We start from the raw sequence: 24,339 nt of genomic DNA, 5'->3' as shown, positions 1-24,339 counted from the left end.
GGGACGTACGTTTCCACTTTGTGGAACTCTGCTTAGATATATTTTTTAATATAATCCTTCTCGAAGTGATATCCTACACTCTATAGCAATGTTATTTGGTATAAAAGATAAAAATGATTTCATTTTTTCAATCGTTTATCATAGTAAAAATAATTTATAATCACCCTTATCACGTAGAAATTGCGAATATTTGTTCGCATGTTAATTGTGAATCCCCATTCCCAAAATTAGTATAATAATAATTTCTTTTTGTGAACTTTTGTGAAAAAAGTACATGATTGCATTTTTGGGAATGGTGCATTTTTTTTGGAAAATTTGTTACGCGATAAGGGTGAGTAAAATAATAAAAAAAAAACTTGTACATTCTCAAAGTTCTGGAAAAGAGCATACATATATTTTCATCATTTTAAAGGATAAATCGGTTACCGTTGTAGCATTTTTACATTCTTGCGTTATTTCTATAGTCAAAAAATATATTAACAATTTTTAAACTTTTATTGAAGTAAAGTTGTGTTCCACAACCTACAAATTAGTAATATTTTATTGAATTTCATAAAGTAGAAATCGATCATGTTTGGTAAAGATTTACATTCTTACAGCTTCTTAAATGAAGCTGGAGTGTTGCAGTTATTTGAACAGAAAACTGTAATCTGTTTGTTCCAGATTATTATATTGGTACTATTTAGTTCTACTTTTTCTACATCATAAATTACAGGTTCTGAAATAGAGCATATATTTTGTATCAATTATAAATATGCTATAATAAGTTATAAAAATAATTCGTGCTACACTGGACAATCACCAATAAATGATATCCCAATTACATGGAATCGGTGTATCGATAGCGCGTTATTGCCGTGCTCTCTTTTAAATTTTCTTTCCCTTTTAATATCATTTAGGGATAATTAGAGAAATGCAAAAGAATCCTTTAAAGTTACTATCTTTTCTTTATTAAAAAGGCATTTGGCCTAAAAGTCTCTCTTTTTAAGCGGAATATAATCAAAATCAATAGTGCGTATACCACTGTAAAATGTGGACCAACGCTTGTTAGCGAAAATCGACATAATCTTGTTTAATCGATTACAATAATCGCATAGTCAAGAGTCGACCTTATAAACACCTATTCATCAAAACTGTTCATTCCAAAATTGTTCATCAAACTGGCAAAGACGTGTTCTCGTTAAACGAAGCTTTTTCGCGACGTACCCCATATTTTTCACCTCACTCGAATTAAATAAAGAAAAAGTGTATAGAAATTGTTAAAAATTCAAAGTAAAAGTGATTTTTGGATAAAGAAACAACAGCGAAGCAACGTCAATGCAAAATCGAATAAATTATATAAGGAAAATCATGATAAAATATGCTGTAACAGAATAATAGTTACACAATTGGTTTGGAGCACAACAAAGAGAAGTGAATCTGTCAAAAATAGAGAAAAAACTGCAACGAATTTTTATTTGGAGCAAAAACGTGATACATTTGTCTGTGGAAATTTCATCATCTGAATATTTTGCAAGCCAGCCGCAACTACAGCCAGCCAGTGTTTGAGTGTAGAGACAACGAATCAGCTGAATTCAAATAAATAGAAAAAAGTGACTAATCAAGAAATTCCCACAAGAAGATGTGCTTCAATAGCTTCCAAACAAATATAGATTTAGTTAGAAACAATAAAGGAAGCAGTTGTAGGACTATTGAATCTAACAAATTCAGTCACGCTCTACTTGTCCAATTGAGTCTACTAAATACAACAACAAAAAGGGACAATCTTTGATTTGCACAGACAACAAAAAATCGCAAAAAGAATACCAAAGATATAATTTAATTTAGAGAAAACAAAGAAAAACAAAAGTTACAACAACTTAGATCAAATAAATCCAATGACCCCATCCTAAAAATCAACAAAAATATATCTCCACACACACGCATACTACTACTAGAACAAAGACGAAAAGCAGAGTTGAGTGATTAAAGTTTAAAGCAAAATTTAGCACAATTGATTTCTATCCAAAATTATAAAAAAAACGTGATACAGTTTTTTCCATTTGCCAATCCACAAACGAAGCACAAGAAGTGAGAAGAGTGCAAGCAGTATACAAAGGCGCAGCACGGGCAGACAGGCATAGTAACAAAATAATAATAAATACGAAGAGCAAAAATACCACACAGCAACAACTTGCCCCCAGAACTGCAACAACAAATCCATACACAAGCACGATTTATCACAGTACAAAGAAGTAGAAGGAGAAGACAGACGAGACGTGTATAGCTAAAGTCTAGAAGAGACTACAACGAAAAAAGAGAGAAGCATAATAAAAAAGCTATAAACAGGCAGTGTTGCTAACACAAAATTTTTTGGAAAATTTCCTAAAAAATAATCTTCAAAAGTTCCTAAATTTATATACATATACATTTTTTATAACAACAACGACTACGAATAACAGAGTGGTACAATTTATAATGTCTGCTGCCATGAGTCCTGCAAAGCCAACTAATGGTGCCGCCGCGGCTGCGACTGCCTCATCAACAAATGGCAAATTCAAACTGGCAACACATGTTAAATACGAGCATTTAGTAGCTGGAATTTCGGGTGGCGTGACCTCAACGTTGATATTGCATCCCTTGGATTTGATCAAAATTCGTTTTGCAGGTGAGTTGAAGAGAGACGTTGTTAATGTCTGAATCTTTTAAAAATAATTCTATTTTTTTAATTTAGATAAGTTTCTTAACATTTATTAAGAGTTTATGAAAACAGGTACAAGACATGAAACTGGAAAATATTATTAAATATTTTATCCTTTAAGCGTCTTAAGTCACAGCCGAAATTTGTGTGCGAAAATCAAAGTAGGAACTTAAACTGCAGAAGATTGTCTTATCGTTAAAATCACGGGAATTGGGTATAATAGTTATATATGTAAAACTATGAGTAAATATGTATTTTTTCATTTATTTTATTATAGATTGTTAAATAATTTGAGAAGGCTCAGTTTAGGAACCAATAGATTCTAGATACTAGATCTTTAATGTAGAAAACATATGCTAACAAATATGGGATTGCATTGAAAGTAACTGAACTTAAAGTAAAATTAGTTGGAAATATAACTTGTAACTTATGGGACTCATCAAAATTAAATACATGGTATATAGAATAGAATATATAGTGCTAGTTGGACTTGGAAGTTGATGGGAATCAAAATTATATTCTATATGTGACCTCCGGTGAATATTTCACAAGCATTAATACTTATTTTTGCTGATCACCTTAAAAAAATGGAGTTTCAAGAATTTCAATATATTTTGTATACAGACTCATTGTAATTTCCAGTTTAAAAGACCTAAAGTCGCTTCATCTAACATATAATACATGTCAATGGGGTATAATTTTTCCAATCAAAAAGTCTTTATAGGATCATTTTGTTTAATATCAACGTCCTTGGCAGATTTGCAAAGTGTGGCAATCAAATTTAGCCTACCCCATAAGACTTGTACTATATCGTCATGTTCTTCTATAATTTTTTATTTTTATTTTTGCTAGCATGTGTGCAACCCACTTCGTTGTGTCGTCGTTGTTTTTATTTGTTGTGACGCGACAATTGCATCACAACAAACATCTGTACACTACAATCGTCTGTGGGTATTTTCCATTGTTGAGGATTGGATTTTTCCTTTTGCTTAAAACTCAATGGTTTATTTCTTTCGCACATAAGGCGATACAAATGATGAGGTTCGTGGAAAGTGTACCATGGAGAGGGTACACTTTTATTTTTTTAGTTTCTAGCCTCATACAATTTCTTGAATGTCGTCTGCAAGCGATAAGAAATTAAACGTCATGGTGTGACTTAGCCACAAGTGGTTTTAAAAATTTAGATACTGTCTGTGCTGAGAATAATCTGTCAAAAAGTATTTCCTCTTGAATATTTGTTACTAACTTGACATATTTAGTGAAGATAACCTTTGATTTATTTCTATTTTCCTAAAAGAAAATAATATAAATATTTTGTTATGGCAATGTTGTTGTTAAATCCCTTGGGGGTACAAGTTATGACGCTTAGAACTGATTAAAGATTTTCTATATTTTTTAGAATATTGATAACAGACATGGGGTTAATAATGTCGTTTTATAAAATTCGTTTTCATTATAGAATTAAGTTATTATTTTTTTATATTTACGTAAAGCTGGGAAAGGCCTATTATGGACTCGTGAAGTGCATAACGTAAACAATACTAATTAGCTCGTTCGCCGATTAATGACAGCTTTTCTAATTAATCTACTAGAAGTATTGAATCAAATATATTTATAGCAGAGTGGGAGAAGGATTAAAAACGAAAATATTCTGAATAAACCAACCTATAGATAAAAACAAGAAATTAAATAGAATAAACAGGATAAAAATGGCAAATATATATTTTTAGTATGTCCATTGATCTAAATTACCGCTAATATCCTGACAGTTGAAGTTTATCTCAATAATCAGAAACAAAATATGATTAACTAGATTTCTTCTAAATCTACTTGGTTCCTAATTTAACTTTGAAAACCTCGACATTCCTATATACTGGTCTGGTTTCTTCATATCGATTTGTTCTGAAACACGCTTTACTGTTTTCGTCAATATTTTAACATCCAGAAGTAAATTTACAACGGAAATTTATTGAAATTTGTAATAAACACTAATCAATTCAAAATCAAAGTATCTTTTAAAGAAGCCGCATAGGTATTTCCAATAGGCAATATTATGGGTATTATATGTCATAATGGGTTCATTGCTTTGAAAATGTGGTTTTTCAACCGTATCGATAATTTTATGTCGCCCCCAGAAAATGAACGAATTTACAAGCCATCAAATAACAACTATATTGGTTTAATATCTTTCATGATCCCAGTCTGTTGTAAATGATAATAAACACTTGTGTTGTCGCGTCGATTGTTATCATTTTCTATTAGACGCTAAAATGAAAGCGATATGAATGTTGGCAATATAGAAGAACACGCTTCCATCACGTGTAACACGACTTTATTTATTTATGGTGTGTATCAAGACGGCAAACGCCATTCGTCTGGTTGACATACAACTGGTTTCATTTGCCCCTATTTGATATTAAATTTTACTATTTTAAAGAAAACCATAACAAAACGAGATAAATCTTAAGCAAAGTCAAAACATGTTTCATTACAACTGGCTGGTTGTCTGTAACTGGAGACTGTTTTTAAAACATTACAAGGTCTCTTATTTGAAAACAAAATTTTTTAGATTGTCGTTGTCTATGAGGAATAAAAAATTCCTTTACAAGTTGTTTGGAAAATAACCCAAAGCCATTTTATTCCAAGAATTTAAAAAAAAAACACAAGTCCATGAACTGATACAGAATATCAGTTTGTATGTTTTTTCAATTATTGTATTTAAACTTTATAAAGATTGAAAAAAACCTTTATGGGTAAACAAAAATATTTACCTGTTAAACAACAATTAACAGCTCTGCTTTGCAAAAAGTTGCGAAAAAACATCTTACAACAGGAACTGATTTCGTGTTATCGGTTTACGTTCCATTTCTTATTGTTAAGTTAATGTCAACACCATCGTCGCACCACCACATGTGTGACGTATGTGTTTTGCCAAACGATTTGTTTTTGCTACTCTGTTGCTGTTTGCCATTTTTATTAACTTGTTTACGTTGAATACGGTAAATTCTGTTGATATTTTTTCCGTTCATCTTAACAACAAATAACAAAAACCTGGGTGTTGTTTAAAAAAAAGTTATTTTTTTTCTTTGTTGTTACTAGTCAAGATTTTTATTGGAAGAAATTTCTGGTCTTTGTTGTTTCTATTTGGAATTTTTAAAAATAAAACCAGTAAGGAAAGGTCGGGCGGGGCCGGGCCGACTATATGATACCACTATGCATATTTAGTAGAGCACTCGTTACAAAAGATTTTATTTGAAGTAGATCATACCACCTATCAACATTTGGCTTTAGAGCAGTTATAGTTTGGTTCCAGAGGGAACTTATATATGGCAGGCATATCCAATTCTGAATCGATTTTTACTAAATTTGACGGAGACATTTTAATCTTTTATACCAAATAACATTGCTAGAGAGTCCATGATATCATTTCAAGAAGAATTATATAAAAAAATATCAAAGCCGAGTTCAACCAAATGGAAACGTAGGTCCCGAAATTGACTCCATCTGGGCTGATATTAGTCATTATTTGCATAATAAATCTGAAATCGGATTAAGGATATATGAGAGTTTTATCCAAATATTAACAGATCTCGATAAATTTTGGCAAAGGTATTTTCGAGCTCTATATAAGATATCTGGTACCAAATATCATTGTTGTCGAATGCATATTACGTATGTGAGGGACTTGAACACCAAATCGGATAAAACATATATATGGGAGCTAAAACTTTAATGTACTTGATTCTAGACTGAATTCGTTCGGCTGTGCCAAAATTCAGGTCATTTGAAATGATATTGGCCATTTAGTCCACAATTAACCTGAAATGGGTTGAATCGATCTTACTACAATTTGATTTCAAAGAAAATTATGATATCGTAAAAAATTTTCATCGAAAGTTTTATAATCGACAAAATCTCGCATTGAAGCAACATTAAAAGTAATGTTGTAGTCAATATTTTCTATAGAAGATTAATGGTTTGTTTCAGACCTGAAGAATGTAAAAGTTTTTGCTACGATATTCGATTTTCCCTTTATGATATCGAAGAAGTAGTTGATTCTTGCAGGTACTGGAACATATAAATAAATAAAAGAATAAAATTTGAATTTTCTTATCAATTGGATTTCCGACATAATATTTTATTATTTGTAATCAATCATACATTTTGCCACTTAGAATTGTTTTAAAACCACATGAACTCATTACTAAAAGTTGACTGTTTCCTCTGAAATGACCATGAATTTTGTATTCTGCTGTACTGTACGGAAATAAAAATATTTGTTTTGAAAAAAGCTTTATTTTTTTTTTGCTTAATTGTGATTACGCACAAAACTGTAAGGTGGGTTAATATTTTAAAAACAAACGAAATATTAAAATTCTTATTTTTACAGACGTCAGTTATATTCACATTTTCGGTTACAACAAAAAAGCTGTTTCAACAAATTATTGTTGGCTGTTATCCGAATGTAACCTTTCACAATATCTTTTTAAACCCAAACGTCGTGTAAATAAAAACAAAACCACAACAAAGACAAGTCAGCATATTTTGGTAAACATATGCACGTTTGGTATGTTCAAATTTCACGTGACTAGACTGTACTACAAGCGTGATATGGTGTTTTTTTCTGTTTTGAGTTGTATTTCAACTATAATTTGTGTCCAATACAAATTGGTTTTGTTTTTTTCTTTTTGTTTATGGTGAATCATTCTTGAAGTTGAAAGCTCTCGAGTGTATTGTCTTTTGTCTGGTATACCTTCCAGTTACTTGAACTTTGTCTCACTCCTTCGTTCATTGGCAAGTGTCATAAAACCAGCTTGGCAAAGTATTTCCATTTATTTATCAAGGTTGTTGGTTTATTTTTTTCAGTTTTTTTTTTCATTAACGGCCGTTCAAAAGTAACCAAAGGCAAGATACCTTATAGTACGTTTATATATATGAGGGTTAACCCACTGGATTTGGATTTAAATTGTCAAATCCATTACTTTTACTTCAAATAAATCCTCTCAAAGTAGGTTAACCCTACAAAAAATTCTAACGTAAACATGGCATTATACTGAAAGTTTTGAATGTAGAAATTTGACACTGAAAACGGAAATAAACCGTATGTGCGAGACATTTTTGTGTTATATGGATTTTTTCATTAAACTTGAAAATTATTTTAGTTTAAAAATTTATAATTTTAATGTTAATGTTTCAGAAATAACCACAAGAAAATATAAGCTTGGCCTTTTTAATATCATAAAGGAAAAATCGTTAATCATAGTAAAGTTTTTAACATTCTTGACGTTTTGGAACATATCGAATATGTTTAGATATGCATAACAACATATTAAGGTTGGAAAAATATCGAAATTCGGAAAACTATTGCTCCATGTGTTAGCAAAATAAGTGGTCTGTTCCAGTACCTACAAGAATCTACAAGTTTGGCGATTAAAAAGTAAAAAGTCTTTTTAACTATTCACGTGAATATTTTCGAATGGCAATATACACAACTTCATGAAATTTAGCAATCTTAGCTGTGTTTTTAATAATTTTTCATTCCACATAGGTACCATCGTTATCTGCAATTTATTCCACATTGTTGTTTGCAAATAATTTTAGGAGGTACAAAGCAATAATCTTCTTGCTTTGTGTACAGCCATAGACAAATTTCTAGAATATTTGCCAAATTATTAAACAATGGAAAGGAGATAAGCAAAAAATAATATTTTTAAGTACAGTTTCATTTCAAATTTAAATCGCTTGTTTGGGTTTTCAGATGATATGGACAATAAGAGGGCACGTCAAATTCCCCTGCGTCATCCATCCCTATCATCATGTCATTATCGTACATTTACTTCTATTAGAAATCAAGCATGATATATGCTTATCAAACCCAAAAAAGAAAGCTTTTTACGTTCCTTCAGAGAAAAAAAGGACAGAAACATAAACAGACATGACACATTAACTTGATATCTTAGGCAACTGATGGTTAAATGCCAGATCCAGTTTTGAAACAAATTTTGGGAATGCCAAGTTTTAGGGACATATTTCGGCTGATTTGGTTTTGGTTTTATCATCAATGAGGAAATAATGTGTCTTCCGTTTATTTCTTAGGAGTCCTAAAATCGAGAGATGTTAATCAAAACTCCAGACCAGTAGGACTTGTGATTTTTTATGCCTTACACCACATAGTGGTAAGGGTATTATGTCTTTGTGCATTTTTTTGTAACATGCTGAAGGAAGCGAAATAGACCCATAATTACTTTTGAGGATCCGTCCATCCATCCGTCCATGTATTCTTGTGAACAAAATGAAGGTCGCTTTTATTATCCGATTGAGATGAAGTTTTCCAAATATTTTGTTTGGCCCAAGGACGAACCCTATTGAAATTGGCAATAATCGGATCAGATTTAGACATAGCTCCCATATATATCTTAAACCAATTTCGGGTTATTTGCACTGAATGGCCAATATCAGTCCAAATGACTTGAATTTTGGTAAATCCCACCGAATTAAGTCTAGAAGCAAGTAAATTGGGTGAAAATCGGTTCAGGTATAGCTATAGCTCCAATATATACTATGTTTCAATTTGGGATTTTAAGTCTTTCAAATGCGTAATATGCATTCGACAACAATTATATTGGTACCAGATAGCTTTTAGAGCTCGGAAATACCTTTGCCAAATTTTATCGAGAACGGCTAAGATTTGGATATAGCTCCCATATATATTCTTAATCCGATTTCAGGTTTATTGTGCAAATAATGACTAATATCCGACGAAATGGAGTGAATTTTGGGACGTACGTTTCCACTTTGTGGAACTCTGCTTCGATATATATTTTTTAATATAACTCTTCTCGAAGTGATATCATGCACTATATAGCAATGTTATTTGGTATTAAAGATTTAAATGTCTTTGTCAAATTTAGTAAAACTTGATTCAGAATTGGATATGAATCCTATATATTAGTTCCCTCTAGAATCAAACTATAACTGCTCTAAAGCCAAAATGCTGATGGGTGGTATGATCTATTTCAAATGAAATTTTTTTTTATGGGAGCTCTACTAAATATGCATGCGTAGTGTAGACTATCATATAGTCGCGGCCCCGCCCTATTTTTTTTTACTTTTCCTTACTATATGAACGTAACTTTTGAGTGAAAACCATGTGATTATTTAATTCCATAGGCTATCCACATTCAAGTTACAGCATATGCCATTGGGAATATGGAACTTTATCCATTACGATCCTTTAAAAATTCTGAAACTGACATTTGAAACGCATATAATCTAGTCCATATGCCAGAATAATGTGTATAACAAGAAATATCAATACAGACACCATTGTCCATCAGTTTATATGTTTTACGCATCATTTAATGACCAACAAGTTTCGTATGTTCTCTCGCTATCTTTTGAGAACTTGTGTTAAAAATCACACAAGTTCTGAGTATTATTGTTTTTTTGTGTTAAGGTTATTTTATTTTAGAACAACATCATTAACGTTAGCGGCGACAACCAATGCAAATTCGTCCCGCGCTATCTGGCCTGGTGGTGGATCAACGTCCAAAACAACATCACATGATCCGTAAGACGAGCCCCCAAAAAGTGTGTTGCTTGTTTTTTACTTTGCCAAATGGCTGAATTTTGTTTTCTTCTGAATTTTTTACGAACCATTCAAAAAACGAAACGGGTATTTTGCCTTTCAGCTTGTGTGTGTGAGTATGTTTTTGAGTGAGGAGTGAGGCAGGCAGGGGGAGTGAAGGTGGCGCGTGTATTCATTATCGCCCATACACGTCATTTCACGTTTTCTTGTTGTTTTTATCAAAACAACAAACTTTGCAAATACGGTGACATTTGCTTTAGCTGTGGCCAACATCACTATTTCGAAAAATGTTAATTTGTTCACGCACAGCGATTAACTCAACACGCCCTCTTTATTTTTTTTTCAATGTATTGGTATTGGAATATTTTTTGGATCAACATTTGTGTTAATATGTTTTTAGATACGATTTTCCGCAAGAGGTATTTTTAAAAACTACTTTTCGTATAAAATATTCCACGAGAAGATATGAGGCCATGGAAAATTTAGAAAACCCATTAACTAAGGTAACGAATTTCTTGGGTTCCAAGGATCACAAATTTCAAATCTTTGAAAAATTTAATTTTTTCCTAGTATTCGCAAAATTTCGATATTTTTCCATGATATGATTAATGCATTCTGGTTACCTAGCAACCAGAATTTGCTGTGCAAGCATTCACATTCATTTCACATTGAATTTTTTTCTTTGGATTTTAAAATTTTATCACCTTTCACCAACGCATGACAACACGTTCTCTGACGTCACTTTTATTATCCGGCTAATGTCAACATTTTATTTGGAAATTATTTAATTTCTTTCTTCTTTTCTTTTTTCATTGCAGTAAATGATGGACGTACTGCAGCTGTACCACAATATCGTGGTTTGGGTAGTGCGTTTGCAACCATTTTCCGTCAAGAAGGTTTTCGAGGTCTCTACAAGGGTGTAACACCAAATGTTTGGGGTTCCGGTTCATCATGGGGTCTGTACTTTATGTTGTAAGTAAACATTTGGATTTTTTTTTTTTGAAAACAACAATTAACAACAATTGTTTTCTATTTTAGTTACAATACAATCAAAACATTCATCCAGGGTGGCAATGCCACCCTCCCATTGGGTCCATCTATGCATATGTTGGCTGCCGCCCAATCGGGTGCACTAACCTTAGTCCTGACGAATCCCATTTGGGTGGTTAAGACCCGCCTATGTCTACAATATGGTGGAGCTGATGGCAAATCTGCAGAATACCGTGGTATGGTACATGCGCTGGCGCAAATTTACAAAGAAGAGGGCATTAGAGGCTTATATAAGGTAAGGGGCGGAAGAGGAGGAACGTTTGCCATGTGAACTGTATATATTAATTGTTTTATTTTTTCTCTTAGGGTTTTGTTCCTGGCATGCTGGGCGTTTCTCATGGTGCCATTCAATTTATGACATATGAAGAAATGAAAAACTGCTACAATGAATATCGAAAATTACCAATCGATACGAAACTGGTAAGTGAAAAATTGGAAAGTTATCATTAAAAAATTGTTCTGCTTCAAGAATATACTAGTTTTGAAATTTTTTCTATCATAAAGTAAAAATCGGTTGTCGTTGTAAAAGCCATTACTTTCCTGCAGTTCTGGAACAGAGCAAACATTTCAATTTAGATAACCTATATAACATATTATTTAAATTTTTAAATTTACAATTTTCTCTTTTAATACTTTTAAAAAACACTCTAGAATTATTTAGTAACAAAACGGATTTATCCGAATACCCGACAATAGCCATTAGAATCTATTAAACCTATTCCTAATAAATCCACGTTTTACGCCTAAAAATATTTTGAAACAAGTAAGCAAAGGCTAGAGTCGTTCGGGCCGACAATTATTTCATTCAAAAGTTATGATCAATTTCACACCCCCAAAATTATTGATTACCGTGCAAATTGCCCTGCCAAGCTTCTTTTGCCATGCAAAATAGAATAACTGGAAAATCAGAAATATTATTCTGTTTATGGTCCATTTCAACCCCTAAATGTTTATTAATCTCCCTCAACAATTGGCTTATATACTGACCCTAACTCGATGCTAAATTTCCTAAAATCGGGCCATAATTGCGACCTGTATTGTGACTAAAAATTGACATGAACAGACGTATGGATAGAAAGATTAGTAGAACGACTCAGCTAGGCGAGATTGGAAAATCTATAAATAACATCGTGGGCCAAGGACCAATATTTCGAGGTCTTACAAAATTTTTTGGATAAATCAAACTTATAATACCCCCAACATATAATGTTGTAGGGTATGATTATGGTTGTTTCTAGGCAATTTTAGAGAAGAGAATATGTCCTATGATTCTTCAGAAGTTCGTTACGATTATACATCTAATAGTTCCATCACTTCTCTTATACCCGCTGGTCATATCATAGGACTGATTTTTTTCCTTTCACGTATAAATTTTTTAGTAGAATTTTGGACCAAAAACAAAAAGGTGTTCATATTTCCAGGCATCGTTCTTTGACTTGTTAAATATGGACCATTTAAATGACCAACCATATTTTCACCCATAAACAAAAAAAAATTTTTGCGACGCAATGTTTTCTTACATTTCATCATATGATCTCTGTTTCTCCATTGCTCGTGATTTTCATTATGAAATAATTGAAATTTCTCATCCTCCAGCTATTATATTTCTTTTGAGGAGGCATACATTTTTTCCCACGATTTTCAAATTGGCACTTATCCAACAGTATTGTAGGCATGCAAAATATTATTTCGTTTTTTTCGCGATACACACAGACTAAACAGCGGCATTTTCCGTTTAGTCAACTTAATATTATACACCCACAACCAACCACCACTCACCTCACCCCCTCTGCAGATCAGTAGTGATATTGCCAATTAATATTAACTTATATATCAAATCTTCTAGTTGTTATTTCGCATTTGATGGGCACGTGTAATCCATCTCCCTGACGACAAGTGCAATAAACCTTTACCACCAGCTCTGTTTGTCAGTGGAAATTTACAAATATTGCACCATTACCACAGCCTAAGTGTGAGGTAATGTGTGAGTCCAGTACTATCGTCTCCAATTGAATTCAATAAATGTTTTGTTTTGCTTTTTTTATTGCTGTCACACGCGGCCCAAGTTTCTTGATTATTAGGTGTTTTTTTCTCTGACAACAACAGTTTGTATGTGATAATATATAAATTGAGTGATGGCAAAATGTTTTTTTTTAGATAATATTTAAGTTTATTTTATAATACCGCACGGCATAGTGATTAATTGTAAATGACTTGCCGATTTGTGTTATTTTAAAAATTGGTTAGAGGCAAATGAGAAATTTTTGATTTTATTTTAAAAATACTCTGGCATTATTTTTTAAATAAAAACAAAGAAGGCAAAATAATTAAAAGAAATGTTGCTGTTTTCAAATGATATTTTGGGTTAAAATCTACTCCGCTTGAAATATTTGCTTTAGACTCTCAGAAATATACACATACACTGTAAATATATATTATCTGCCTATAGAAGACCTTCAAAATACATTATGTAGATTTTTAACTATTCAAACATTTTGCAATCTTTCCAATTGTATTCTGTAAGTAGAGTAGCCTTTGAAAGTCTTCCTCGACTGATGATCTTTGTAAAGGCCTTCTGATAATGAGGAAGATCTTTAACGAACTTCTTTAAATAGAAAACCTTCTTTGTAATATGGAATCCTTTTATTTGATAAATGAAATAAAGACTTAAATGTATGGAGGAAAGAAGTTATATTTAAGGAAAACCTTTTGAGGGAATTTAATTTAAAATATACTGTAGACCATCTTTTTAGGGAATTTAAATGCATTTGGAGTTCTACCTATAAAATTCAATTTTTTATTGATACCTAATATTCATATATTTTGTTTCTCCTCTTCTTCTAATTTCAGGCAACATCGGAATATTTAGCATTTGCAGCTATATCAAAACTAATTGCAGCTGCCGCCACATATCCCTATCAAGTTGTGCGTGCCCGTCTTCAGGATCATCATCACAGTTATCAGGGAACATGGGATTGTATTAAACAAACATGGAGGTACGAACGTATGCGTGGTTTTTATAAAGGTCTAGTGCCATATTTAGTGCATGTTACACCAAATATATGTATGGTTATGCTAATATGGGAGAAATTGACCAATTAAAACACACAAAACACCATGGCAATTTCCAATATTAGAGTATCAAAAGAACCTATATAAAACCCCAAAACAAAAAAAAAAACCTATTACAAAAATCCCCATGAATCTAAGCAAACATTTTCTTCTTGATAACAAAAAAAAAAAAAAAAAAAAAAAACAAATGATAATTAAAGAAAAAGAAAACAGTTTGTAGACCTAGCAAGTAAACACAAGCAAAGAAAAAATAAGCACAAAAAATGACAGAACAAAAATGCTCAGTGTGTTATATTTTAATCTCTCTCTCAGCTTCTTTTTTTAATTCTTTTACTAAAATGTAACCACAAATTTAGAAATGATAAATTACTACGAAGAAGATGAAGAAAAAGAAAACAAAACAACAATTCGTTGAATGTATTAAAAATAGTTTTATTTTTTATTTTTATTATTTTTTTATGTTAAACAAAACGTATTCTTCTAATTCAATTACTTTCGGTTTTTTTAATCTCGTTTATTTTTCCTATATGTAAGATTTAGATTTTGTATTGTAATTTAAAATTAGTCGATATATATTTTTTTAAATATTCCACAAAGACGCTAAGCGTCTCTATCATAACCACAAATACTTAATTTTTTTAGCCTCCCATTGTTCTAGTTTGTAAGTGAAAAGTGTGGAGAATTATTTTTTTTTTTAACGTCGAAATGAAAGAATTGTCAAAGATTGTTTCGTTATTTTCACTTTATTTGAATTTATGTGAAGCAACAATGATTTCACTCACCCCCCAATATTTGTGATAGAACTTGAACACTTGACCTACAAAATTTCGCAGGTGAAAATCAATGTATTGTGAATATTTTTTTATGGAACATCTTTAATCCGTCCGTTTTTTAAATTTTTTGGCCCTGAATAGTTTCAGGCATCCAAACTTTCCAGACCGTGGTATATTTTTACTCAACAGAGTAAAGCAATTATTATAACATTAACTGGAAAAGTGTCCACCAAAATTAATAGATAATGCAATAATGGAATTTTTAAGTGAAATCTTCAGGTTTCATTAGTTTTTTTAAACCATGAGATCTCCCCCAACCCAAGCTTTTGTTGTAGGTCAAATAAGAGCCGGCATTTGCCGTCTTGAGCGTTTAATTTAATTGTTTATTTTTCTTATTGGAATATTATTGTGTATGGATGATTAGATCATTTGACCAAATGTGGAGTACTGTACGAAAAAGAAAAATTCATAGAACATTATGCTGATGCGAAAGGAAAAAATAAACGAGCATAGGTAGTTTAAAACATCCCCAAAATAATAAATTGAATAATTTTCTTCCCATTGAAATATTGTCAATTGTAATGAAATTACATCTCTATGACTTGTACGAATTGTTCTAAAAGCAAAGGCAATATTACTCCCTACGTTTCTTGGAAACGAAATCTGTATCACTTAAAAATTTCAGTAATAGTCTCTTTTTTAATTTTTGTAAAATTTCTAAAGTAAAAATTGAAGATATTATTTCTTATTTTTCTACGATTTCTATAATTACTACTAGTCGATAAGTTTTAGTTTATAGTTTAGTTAAAAGAAAAACTTGATCAATTTATTTTTAAATGAATGAATGAGAAAACAAAACAAAAAATAAATTATAAAATACGCAAAATTCTATACAATCTATAGACTATAAGCACAAGAGAAAAACAAAAAATACTATTTAATTTTTAAGCATTTGTATGGCTTTTCTCTTCAACCGAGTAAACTTTCAATAGCATTCTTTTTTCATAGGCTATAAGAGTAGTTTACGAAAAAGAAAAAATATATAAAAAAATTAATTAAAACTCTTTTGGCAAAAAGACAATGTAAAAGAAGATGCAAAACAACTACTACATAATGGCAATATAAGAATGTAATGACGAATATCGCAAACAACAATTATAGTATTTTTACCACAATATTAATTTTATTAACATCAACTATAGAACACAACATTCTTATAAGCGTAATGAGCCTATTTTTTGTGTAATTCAATTACTTATATATATGTATGTTGTATATACATTGTATGTATAAAGAAACATTTCTGTACGACGAGGGTTAACTTGTTTTTCTTTTGTCATGGCTTACGAAAGGGCCTTAAAGAGTAAGTGTTGTGGATTTTTTCTGTTCCTTTTAGGGTTTTTTTTTTTTCAATATTTTTTTCGTGGTTCTAGCTTAAGTTAATCTTTCTTTTCGCTCTCTTTTTGCTAAAATGACTTTTTTAATTAATTTTTTTTTGCAAACAAAACAAGTACAAAAGAAAACGTAGTAACAAACAGCGTTGTCATTTGTTGTTGTCTGTCCTCCCCGTATAAGTAAAGTAAGCCAAACAAAAAATAGCAATAAAAGAAAATGTCAAGTAGCGCAAGGTAAGCCGTTTGTTCCAAAATTTTGCTAATGTACAAATTTCACTTTTTATTGTTTCATTACAGTTTCGAAGGTGCCCGGGGCTTTTATAAGGGTTTGCAGGCGAGCCTATACAGAGTTGTACCGGCCACAATGATCACCTTTGTGGTTTATGAAAATGTTTCCTATTATTTATTGCAACGTTCCAAAGAGAAGAAACTGGCCTAAATTGCAAAAAGAAAGAAAGCAAGAAAAATGGCAACAGCGTTCCTCTATTTTTAGTTTTAAAAGAATATTTTACCAGTGTGTTTTAATTTGTCGTCTTGTCAACCAATTAGCTTTACCCCTTAAACCATAGATAGCTAAGCTTTTATATTAAATTAAGATTGTTATTGTTGTGTGATTATCATCAGGTCAAAGCGCAGAAGGTGTGACTTATTATATTTATTATCATATCATTTTTGCTGATATGTCCCATATTAACCCGTACTAACCCACCCCCACACAAAATGTAATGAAATAAATAATTGTTGTTTTATTCGCAGCTAAAAACGATCAAATCGCAAACGCTTAAATACTTGTGTTTTATTTCATTGGCAGCAACAACTCACTCGTCTAGCAAAATTCTCTTAAGATGACCGGTAGGTAAGCATGTTGCGTTATTTAGTAAATAATTCATGTAAACTGTTGCATACTTTTTGGCGATTAAAATAAACCTCCTCAAAAAATGTTACAATTTCGGTTATTTCATTCTCCATTTCTTTGCGGCTAAAAGCATGCTTCATTTTTGTTTAAATATTATCGATATCATCCGCAAGTTATCGAAAACTTAGTTCAACACCGTCACAAGATCATGGGGAATGGATTCCCCGCCAATTGTATTCCAAAACCGTTACAGATAATTTGTATTTCCAGAAAATATTGATATTAAATGGGAATAAAATGATAAATAATTTATATATGTTAACAAAAAAACAGAACTATTGGAAGTTTTTTAAGAATATTTAAAAAATAAATATTTTTAGGAAACTTTCAGGTTTAAAATCTTTGTTTTAAAAAATATTTTCCACAGTATAACGAAGTGCAATCGAAAGAGTTTTAAAGAATTTTTAAAAAATAAAATTAGTGATAGAAACGTAGATTTTTCAAAAATATTTTCCACAAAATAACGAAGTGCAATCGAGAGAGTTTAAAAGAATATTTTTCAAAGAGCTATAGCGAATATAGTGGTAGATTTTCATAGAATATTTTTCAAAGCACTGTCAGGGACGTAATTGGTATTTTTTAATACTCTCAGCAATATGGTTAGAGAGGGTATATATATAATTTGATACCACAAGCGGCCAAAACGTTTTAGATCCTAGGTCTCTTTGGACCAAATCTGTTTTAGGACATTTGGAGTCGATCTAGAGATGTCCGTCCGTCTGACAGGCTGATGAGCACGATTTGAATCCAAACTTGGTACATGGTAATATTTTTATCAAACTTAGACCGAGTTCGGAGATGGATAATATCGGTCCACTCCTTCGCCACAAAAGGTTGAAATAAAAAAATATATAATTTATTGCACAGAAAGAGAAAGAATAATCCGATTTTGCTCTAACTTGGCAAATCCTTAGATTTGCATCAGTGTTAGGTCAGGTGCGAAAATGGACAATAACGGCTACCCCATCAAGTACCTCCCCCACAAATGGTCTGTTCAAGCAAGTATGTAAAAGTTTTTACTACGATAACCGATTTTCCCTTAATGAGGAATATTCAAAACTAGTAGATTCTTGTAGGTTCTGGAACAGAGCAAATTTTGAATATCCATGAAAACTCATAAAACGCGAAATTAACATCCGATTCCATTCGAACTTAATATTTCCATCAACACAAGATCTGTTATAAAGATGGTAGAGATCGGACCATTCCTTGACACAAAGGGTCGAAATTTTGAACAACTAGTAATTCTACAAATACAAGATCTGGTGTGAAGATGGAATATATCAGCCCACTCCTTCTGGTACCTCCCCCACAAAGGGTCAAAATTTTTAGTGTCCACGAAGCTGATATAACGCGAAATCTAAATTTAGTTCCTTCATCAACAGAAGATCTGTTATAAAGATGGTAAAGATCGGACCATTTCTTCTGGTAACTCCCCCACATAGGGGTCAAAATTTTGAAAAACAAAACGATCAATGAAGGCGAAATAGGCATCCAACTCTCTTCAAATTTCACACATTCAAATATCTTTGCTAACGTAAGGTCTGCGAACTCCTTCTGGTACCACACCCACAAAGGGTTACAATTTATATATACCCTCAGCCAATGTTCGATATTTAAATAATCGAACATTGGCTGAGGATATACATCTGTCGGCAAAACCGACTGATACTTTTTAACTTGTTTAATTAATAATTAGTAACACTGGATTTTAATGCATCCTCATAAATGGGATAAACTCGTTGATTTTTAAATAACATATTTGGGATATAACTGCGCAAAATATAAATAAATCTTGTAATCGCACAATCCAATTAAATATATTATATAGGCGTTAAATACTTTTTCCACCCAAGAGAGAAAGTAGCCACCTTGCAAGAAATATTCAGTGTATGTTAACTCTTTAGTATGCCTCCATAAATACCACCGCCCGATTTTTTGTATTTTTAAGGTTTTAATCGAATTTTTTGACAAAACGTCCATTACTTAACACATTTCATGATTTATTGTCTGTGTAACTTTCCGGTATATGTATATATGGTTGCCAGTATAGTGCCGGTTTTCAGTAAAACTTCTTCCATAAATGATTCGTCCGACATTTTCCTCTAGATATCCCAAACTTTAACATACATTTTAATACAATTCGTTATATTTCTAAAATTCTGTAGGTTTATTTTCAAGAATTTTCTTTATCCTCATGATGAATTGTGTCAAACGTTTGGCGGCCCTATCCCCCTTAAGATGTTTCTCCAAAATAACTTAACCATATATCCAAAAGTTATTTTAACAAAATTCGCAACAAATACTTAGGATTAATTAAATTAAAAACGAACCGCCTCCTATGAGAGGAATCGCCTTTTGATGGTACAATTAAAGAAATGCGACCCAATTTGCGTACTCTCCCGAAAAAAAACATACCTGGCCATGTGATAAGAATATAAAAAGTCAATGAATTCGGTTGTATATTTTGCCTATATTTAAGAAAACAACAATAACAACAACACCAAGAATAACAATTGAAGTGTATTTTTTATTGTTGGCCTCTGTTACCGCTGTCGCCCAGTTGTTGACGTTTGTTTTCGCGTGATCTCTTTTATTTAATGTTCTTTGTTCCGAGATAAGAAATTCTTCATCTATTGGTGTTCTTCGAGCATTCTCGATTTACTCCAAATAATTGTGTTTGGTTTTTATTTTTTTTACAAAATAAATTTGCAATTTTTAATGCTTTCGAAATGGACGAAGAGCAAGAAGAAGAGAAAGGGAGATTATGCTTGTCATTTGCAAAAGCCAGAATATGTGGGTCATTCAATGTTAGAAGATTTGAATTTAAGACGCCAATATGAGCTTCGTTTTTTAAATATACAAAAAAATAAAAAAACTGTGGCATTTCTTGAGATTGCATTCGAGTTTCTTTGGAATTGTTATTCTCATTAGGAAGATAACTTTGTCCTTGCTAATGAGGTTAAGAATTTTCTGAAAAATGGTAGCTGAAATTAAATTTCATTGCGAAAATTATATAGGTAGGTAGTAATTTTCAAACAAAATAAATAATTATTTTAAATTCAAACAAATCTAACCCCAAAAAATGAAAATTTATTGGGTTGGCATATAACTCCTCCCATTCCGAATAAAACTTCGACCAACTTGTTTACAAACTAAAAATTTTGTATTCAAACCGAGGAACTAGTTGCTAACTGCTGTTATAAATATAAGTAAGTATGTATGTATGTTTGAAAAAATAAGAGCCCATAAAAATAAACGATTAAATCTTTGAAATGATCGCTGCTTTACATTGCTGCAGTAAACAATGGTCAGAGAGACAATCGACTGGCCCATTTTCTAAGCTTGAAATTACTGCAAAAAAAAAAAAATAAATAAATAGTTTTACTACATAAATACAAAGATCACTACATAACAACTATGAGGGTAAGTGCAATACAAGAGATTGTTGTTGTTTTTATTTCTTGTGAATAATACAAATAAAATGTTGCTGTTTATTGTTTTTACAGTGGGCAAAGATAAGATTTTCAATATTTCAAGATTAAGATCTTCAAGATTTTTGAAGGAAATCAAACATTTATATCCAATTTTATGTGAAATCATAAATTTCGATAAATCACATACTCATATCAGATTTCTGGTTAAAAGAAATATTCAGATATACCAAGTTGTAAAGAAACGCCGACTTGTTTCGCAAGTTATGACAGATAATGGCATTAACAAGTAAAAAAGCAGTAAGAACTTTGAATACCCTCCACCATTTAGAACGAATTTGAAAATTTTCGATAAAGATAACATTCGCCACAAATTCTGTTAACATTTCAAAAATACCGAATATAGCCGTTATATTAGAGCCTGTACGACGTGCAAAGGCATTGTTTGACACAAACCATTACCATATTCAAATTCGAAACTTGAAATAAATTTTGAATAATGTAGCCAAAATCATCAAAATACCGTACATAGGGAGATGCCGTTATATAGAAGCTATACGAAGACCTGTAGTATCCATTTCGAACTTCAAACACCAAATTTGAAACAATTCCGGTAAATAATGTCGCTAAAATCATCAAAATACCGAATATAGGGAGGTACCTTTATATGGGGGCTATAGGAAGTCCTGGACTTGCACAGACAATTGTCTGTCTCAGGCTGTAGTATCCATTACGAACTTCAAATACCTAATTTGAAACAATTCCGGTGAATAATGTCGCTAAAATCATCAAAATACCGAATATCGGGAGGTACCTTTATATGGGGGCTATATGAAAATGTTAACCTACATGGCCCATTTACGAACCTGCCTACTGGAAATATATAGACATGTGTGCAAAATTTTAGCCTTCTATCTCAATTCGTTCGAAAGATAAAGTGATTACAACGGACAGGCAGACGGACATGTCTAAATCGTCATAGAATTTTACGCTGATCAAGACTATATATACTTTATTGGGTTTAAGATCATTATTTCGATAAGTTACAAACGGAATGACAAAATTAATATACCCTCCATAGTATGGTGGAGGGTATAAAAAAAGGTAAATTCGGCCGGGCCGAACTTATAAAAAAAATCCGAAAACTACCACTTAAATGAAAACCTTTATATGAGGAGTATACGAAAATTTTTGTCGAAGACGTGGACCTGCAGATACAATTTTCTGTCTTAGGATATAGTACCCATTAGGACCTTCCAGTATGAAATTTGAAATGGTTCCGGTGAATAAAGTTGCAGAAATCATCAAAATACCGAATATAGGGAGGTACTGTTATATGGGGGCTATACGAGGACTTGGACCTGCATATCAAAATTTTTGCCATAGGCTGCTACTCATTAGGATCTTCCAGTACGAAATATGACAAAGTACCACTTCAATCGAGGAACATTTATCCAACGATCATTCCTTTGAAACAACATTCATATAGGCTCTGGAATAGAACAAAAATGTTCATAATTAAGTTCGATAACCCAAAAGTCCTGTAGGTTCGTAGCGCCATCTATGTGTTAGACCGAAAGTGTTTCCAATGGCCGATTATCACATCTTTGAGCCACTGTCTTTGATCTCTTTTCCCTTCCAATTTTTCTATTATTCCATTGCTGCTAAGGCGGTTAGGGGTCGGTGGAATCTCAACTCTGAAACAATTATTTTGTGCAGTTTGGCATTTGGTTTAAATGTAGCATCCGTTTGTTGTCCACACAAATCTCGACTCTCAAATAAGTCTAGTTTAGTCTGATCAGACTGACTGACAAATTCGTGACATGGAGCAATGCAAATTTGAAACTTGTTTCCCCGTACTTTTACTTTCTGCTGCTGGTTGTTGTTGTCGTTGCAAAGCATTGCGGTTTGGTATTACATTCAAGGTCTTTGCTATGAAGAAACAGAAGAAATCGTAAATGTTTATGTTTCAATGGGGGGAAGTGTGGTTAGATTTAAAGAGGGAAATATATGTTTGTTATGTAAAATATTTGTTAATGTAATGATTTTATTTTCAATAAGGCATATTTGAAATAATTAGAAACAATATTCTCAATAATATTACATTGCAATTGGAGTTTAATTACCAAGATGAATATCGATCATGATAAAATGATATACATAGGTACGCGCATCAAAACAGTTGCCAGTACAATGAGCTTCAAAACATTTTTGGAATTCTAAATTTTCAATGAAAATTATTTAAATTAGTGAAATTTTTTGAAAATCCCATATCATACCAACCTCTGAATGGCCTCGTATAAGAAAAAGTTTTAAAATGTTAATTTTGGAGATATGTTTATTTATTAAGAAAATCCTTACTCCCATACTAAAGGAAAAGAGTTTCTCATTTATGTCATATTTTTCTTCATTTTTAAAATGAGCTTAAAATCGCGAAAAATATAATACGAAATATAATGAAATATAATACGAAAAGTAAAATTACAGCTGATTTCTCTGGAAATTTGGACGAAGTCTTTAAATACCAGAGATGGAAACCTCCTTCTATGCAGTAAAATTTGACAAAGTAAATTACAAAAAATCCAGAGATGGATATACTTACTTAAAATGACTTTACCTTCTTAATTTTACCATGGAGGTACCATTGCCCCGAAAATGTCAATATAACGAAAATCAGGAGAACCAATATCGAGGGGTACATCTACACATACATCATACCAAAAGTTAAATCACAGTCGAGAGGTAATTGGGGCAATTTTCTGTCATAGGAGCCTCAAATGTGAAAACAAGTAAAAAGACATTAAGTTCGGCCTGCACCGTTGGGTATAGAAAAAACGTTTAAGCAAAGGTATATGGATTCAAACGTGCTCCAAAATACAAACTCTAGTAAGATCGGTAAGAGAATGGTTGGAGCTGTTATATGGGGCCATACTAAAACGGGAGCCTATATAAACAATTATTATCTATTACGAGTCTTTAATATTAAATTTTACATAACTTCGTGGGTAAATGTAACTAAGATGACTAGGACTAATGTGGACCATGTTTTGACGCCGACTGTAGAACCAATAATGAAGTACAAATACCAAAATTCAAACAAATTACCATTATGACCCACAAATACCAATTTTTAGACAAATCAGTGAAAAAATGTGGTTTAAACCGTCAAAATGCGGAATATCCGATGGAACCGTTATATGTGCGCTATAGGAAGTCGTGGACCTAGACATTCAATGTTCTGCTACTGCACCCATTACGATCTACAAATATCAATATCAATTCCGTAGAAAAAAACCATCAAAATACCGAATATCGGGAGGTACCGTTATACGGGGGCTATAAGAAAACGTGACCCTATGTGTACAATGTTCCGCTACAGTAGCTAGAACCCATAACGAACTACAAATACCCACATATTTTCAAATTGGTGGA

At 31.9% G+C, this 24,339-nt stretch overlaps 1 protein-coding gene across 1 annotated transcript; it reads left to right on the top strand.

The window, feature by feature from the left end:
• Window positions 1–1,133: 1,133 nt before the first annotated feature.
• On the top strand, window positions 1,134–17,343 carry LOC101900012 (mitochondrial folate transporter/carrier). Its single transcript, XM_059130777.1, has 6 exons — window positions 1,134–2,647; window positions 11,087–11,240; window positions 11,307–11,553; window positions 11,625–11,738; window positions 14,169–14,314; window positions 16,855–17,343. Exons 1-6 carry the CDS (start codon window positions 2,458–2,460, stop codon window positions 16,994–16,996), a joined length of 993 nt encoding a protein of 330 aa, XP_058986760.1. The 5' UTR covers window positions 1,134–2,457; the 3' UTR covers window positions 16,997–17,343.
• The last annotated feature ends 6,996 nt before the right edge of the window (window positions 17,344–24,339 follow it).

Source organism: Musca domestica, unplaced genomic scaffold (genome assembly GCF_030504385.1).
Source record: "Musca domestica strain aabys unplaced genomic scaffold, Musca_domestica.polishedcontigs.V.1.1 8, whole genome shotgun sequence".
Classification (NCBI taxonomy): Eukaryota; Metazoa; Arthropoda; class Insecta; order Diptera; family Muscidae; genus Musca; species Musca domestica.
Note: the sequence above shows the minus strand (reverse complement) of the source record. Positions and strands in the feature narration are given on the sequence as shown.

Bases quoted from the DNA above. Each gene is read 5' to 3' on its own strand.
- LOC101900012 (XM_059130777.1), top strand. From the start codon at position 2,458: ATGTCTGCTGCCATGAGTCCTGCAAAGCCAACTAATGGTGCCGCCGCG. The intron at 11,241-11,306 runs GTAAGTAAACAT...TTTCTATTTTAG, and splicing joins TGGGGTCTGTACTTTATGTT to TTACAATACAATCAAAACAT. The intron at 11,739-14,168 runs GTAAGTGAAAAA...TTCTAATTTCAG, and splicing joins TACCAATCGATACGAAACTG to GCAACATCGGAATATTTAGC.